This window comes from Pteropus vampyrus, unplaced genomic scaffold (genome assembly GCF_000151845.1).
Source record: "Pteropus vampyrus isolate Shadow unplaced genomic scaffold, Pvam_2.0 Scaffold23, whole genome shotgun sequence".
NCBI classification, from domain to species: Eukaryota; Metazoa; Chordata; class Mammalia; order Chiroptera; family Pteropodidae; genus Pteropus; species Pteropus vampyrus.
In genome coordinates this window covers 7,233,953-7,237,005 of record NW_011888804.1, presented here as the reverse complement: position 1 = coordinate 7,237,005, position 3,053 = coordinate 7,233,953, and the positions used below count along the sequence as shown (strand labels likewise).

At 50.2% G+C, this 3,053-nt stretch overlaps 1 protein-coding gene across 1 annotated transcript in view; it reads left to right on the top strand.

The window, feature by feature from the left end:
• KSR2 (kinase suppressor of ras 2) overlaps positions 1-3,053 on the top strand; it is a 366,625-nt gene that overhangs the window by 211,001 nt on the left and 152,571 nt on the right. Inside the window, 1 exon segment of the mRNA XM_011356069.2 lies at positions 2,724-2,908. Coding sequence (XP_011354371.1) covers positions 2,724-2,908 — 185 coding nt within the window.

Sequence of the window (3,053 nt, the reverse complement as noted above, 5' to 3'; positions counted from 1 at the left end):
GGGCACCAGAGCTGAGTGCCAAAAGACAGATGGGGATTAATAAGGCAAAGAAAGGGAGGGTATTCCAGGTGGTGGGGACAGCACGAGCCAAGGGTTGGAGTTGAGGAACAGCACAGGGCACGTGGCTGGAGCTCAGTGTGAGGGGAAGGAAGAGGGCTGCGGGGCCGGATCGAGGTGGGGCGTGAGTACTGGGTGCCACGCTACGGAGAATCTCTTACCCAGCAATGTGATGGGGGCGCGGGTACCGAAAGAGTGAGGAGAGGGACACAATAAGTTGACGCTGTGGGGGAGGAAGGGCACATCACCGATGCGGTGACGTTTGAACCGGACTGTGGAGTATGTGTAGGAGTTCAGCAGGCAGAGAGGTTGAAACGTTCTGTAAGGGGCAGTTTTATTATTCCTCGGGAGTCAGGCATCGGGGTCTCTCCAGGTTCCTTGCCCCTCCTGCTTCCTCTGTTACAACATTTTTCTTAGTATCTGCAAGTGAGATGGCTCAGAACGAGAGAGAGAAGGGCCTATGGCAGCGCCTCTGGCCCGAACATGTCCAAAATCAAGCTCCATGGGACAGCCAGTCTCAGAGCGGAGGGCGGTCTCGGGTCAGGATTGACCTGGAGAATCTGGTCCTACACATTCCTTATCTTCTCAGTGCCTCAGTGTTCTCATCGATGGAGAGAAGACAACAAAAACACCCCTCCCCCTTAAGATCACCGCGCCGCTTGAATGAGGTAACACGTGAAAGGCTCGATACAGTCCCTGGGCAGCGCTCACATCAAAGTAGCAGTAATAGCAGCTGCTGTTATTAATATTATGATTATGCTTCCTGTTTGGTCAAGTGAAAATGAAGAAAAAGAAAACAGTGTCCCTGTTCTGTGTTTATCATTTCAGAAACGCATGCCCTGCGTTTCAGATCAAAGCTTTATCAGCAGTAGGCTGGAAACCTTCAGCTTTCGGCGTCTCCACCTCATCCCTTTCTCAGTTTGAAGAATCCCGTTGGAAGTGGAAGAACTTCATCTTCTAATTATCTGTCTGCAAGGAAGATGTCCAGGAGGGAAAGTACTAATCTAAAGAGAATCTCGAAATCCCCAGGCATTTTTATTTCGGCTTTGACCTATGGATAATGGCTAAGCTTCCCATTTTTTTTTACCCTGGATGCTCTATGCTGTAGGCAAAATGCTTATCCCACTGGACAGGACCGAGCCTGTGTACGGGGTTGAGATGGAGCATCACCCTTCTCTCTCTCTCTCGAGTGGATTCACAGCTGACCGTGGACCAAAGGCTGTGAGCTGAGAGCAGGCACACTTTTACCCTCCTCTTTTTTTTTCATTTAGAGATCATTCAACACATATTTCATCATTCAGCAGAGTCACTCTGCTAGGTGCAGGGTGTACAAAGAATGCCATTTAATCTCTTGGGTCCTGAAGAGTCCCTAGAATGACCAGAATTTCTGGAAGCTTCCACTATGTATAGCTTCAGATTCTTTCTTCTAAAGGAAATATCAGACAGATTCCCGGTATATAATAATATTAAGGATAACCTTTAATGTTTATACTTAGTATTAAGTAACTTACAGGGATTATTTCATCTAAACCTGTCCACAACCCTGTGAAGAAGGGCTCTTATAGATAAGGGAGCTGAGGTTTACAGAAATTTAACTTGCAGAAACTTAACTTACTGAGGTTTGCAGAAATTTAACTTAAATTTAAATTCAATCAAGGGTGGCGAAGCCAGTATTTGAATCTGGAGAGTCTGGCCCCAGAATCGTGTCATTGAACACCAGCTTGTGAGACTCACTCACCACCCCCCCACCCAGGCAACACTGCTGTGGGGTGTAGGGGTGAAGTAGAGGTGAAGGGTGGAGGACACCCAGAGCCCCTTTGCAATATAACCCCCCTACATCCCTTGCAGCTGCCCCTGAGTTGCCCGGTGTGATCCAGCCTCTGCTTTGGGGGAGCACCCTTCCTTCTGCACCCCTAAGGCAGGCACCCTCTGGGGCTCCTGGTAGAGTCCGGAGAGAGAACCAGACAGGTGTGTGGGTGGGCTGTGCAGAGGGTCTCGGTGCCAGAAGTCCTGAATAATCGGGTGCCAGGGTCCTGCCTAAGACTTAGTCTCTTTCCTGGCATCTCTTGGAGTCATCAGGTTTAACTTCTGCAGAAATGGGTTTATTGTTTTTATATGGATGGGAGGCTGTGAATATGGAGAATAAAAACGTGTAGGGGATGGATGCCCCCTTGAGACAGATCCCTGGACTCACTGAGGTCAACCTAGGTTCGCTGTCTTCTTCTAATAGCCAAAGGGCAAAGTGCAGCTGGCCACAGGGTTTTGGGGTCCTGGGAACTCAAGATGTGCAGGCAGACACCAGCTTAGAGCCTGGAGCTGAACTTGACCCTGGCTCTCTAGAGCTTCTCTAAGGACTCAGGTAAAAAAAAAAAAAAAAAAAAAAATTGTTCATCTATTTGTTTGTGTCCCACGGTGGAATGGGCTTTTCCAAGGGCAAGCGTGAAACTCTCTTGGCCAAGGCCCTTTTTCTGGCACTGTGTATCAGTGCCAGAAAGCTTGTGGCCTCTTTTCAGAACTTCTCTGCGTGGGTCTTGGGAGTATCAGGGAAGGCTTCCTGGAGGAAGAACACCTCAGCTCATGCTCAGGAGACTGGGGCTCCCTCCGTGCTCTTATTTCATGTGCGTGCGGATACATTTCCCTCTCCTCTTTTTCCGTCTCCCTTTCAGAGCCAAGAAGAAAAGCAAACCCCTGAACCTCAAGCTCCTCAGCAGCGTGGGCAGCTGTGAGAACATCCCTTCGCAGCAGCGCTCCCCGCTCCTGTGCGAGCGCTCCCTCCGCTCCTTCTTTGTGGGACATGGGCCTTTCCTGCCGTCCACCCCTCCCGTCCACACCGAGGCCAACTTCTCCGCAAGTAAGTCACCCGGGGCACCTAGGCACGCCGTCCGCCGTGCCAGGCACACTCTCCCTTTTCATTTTCTTTGGTGAAAATGCTCATGACGTGTTTGCCAAAGGGGGGCTTCATCGGTGCTCTGGAGGTCGACTGGCCATTGTCATCG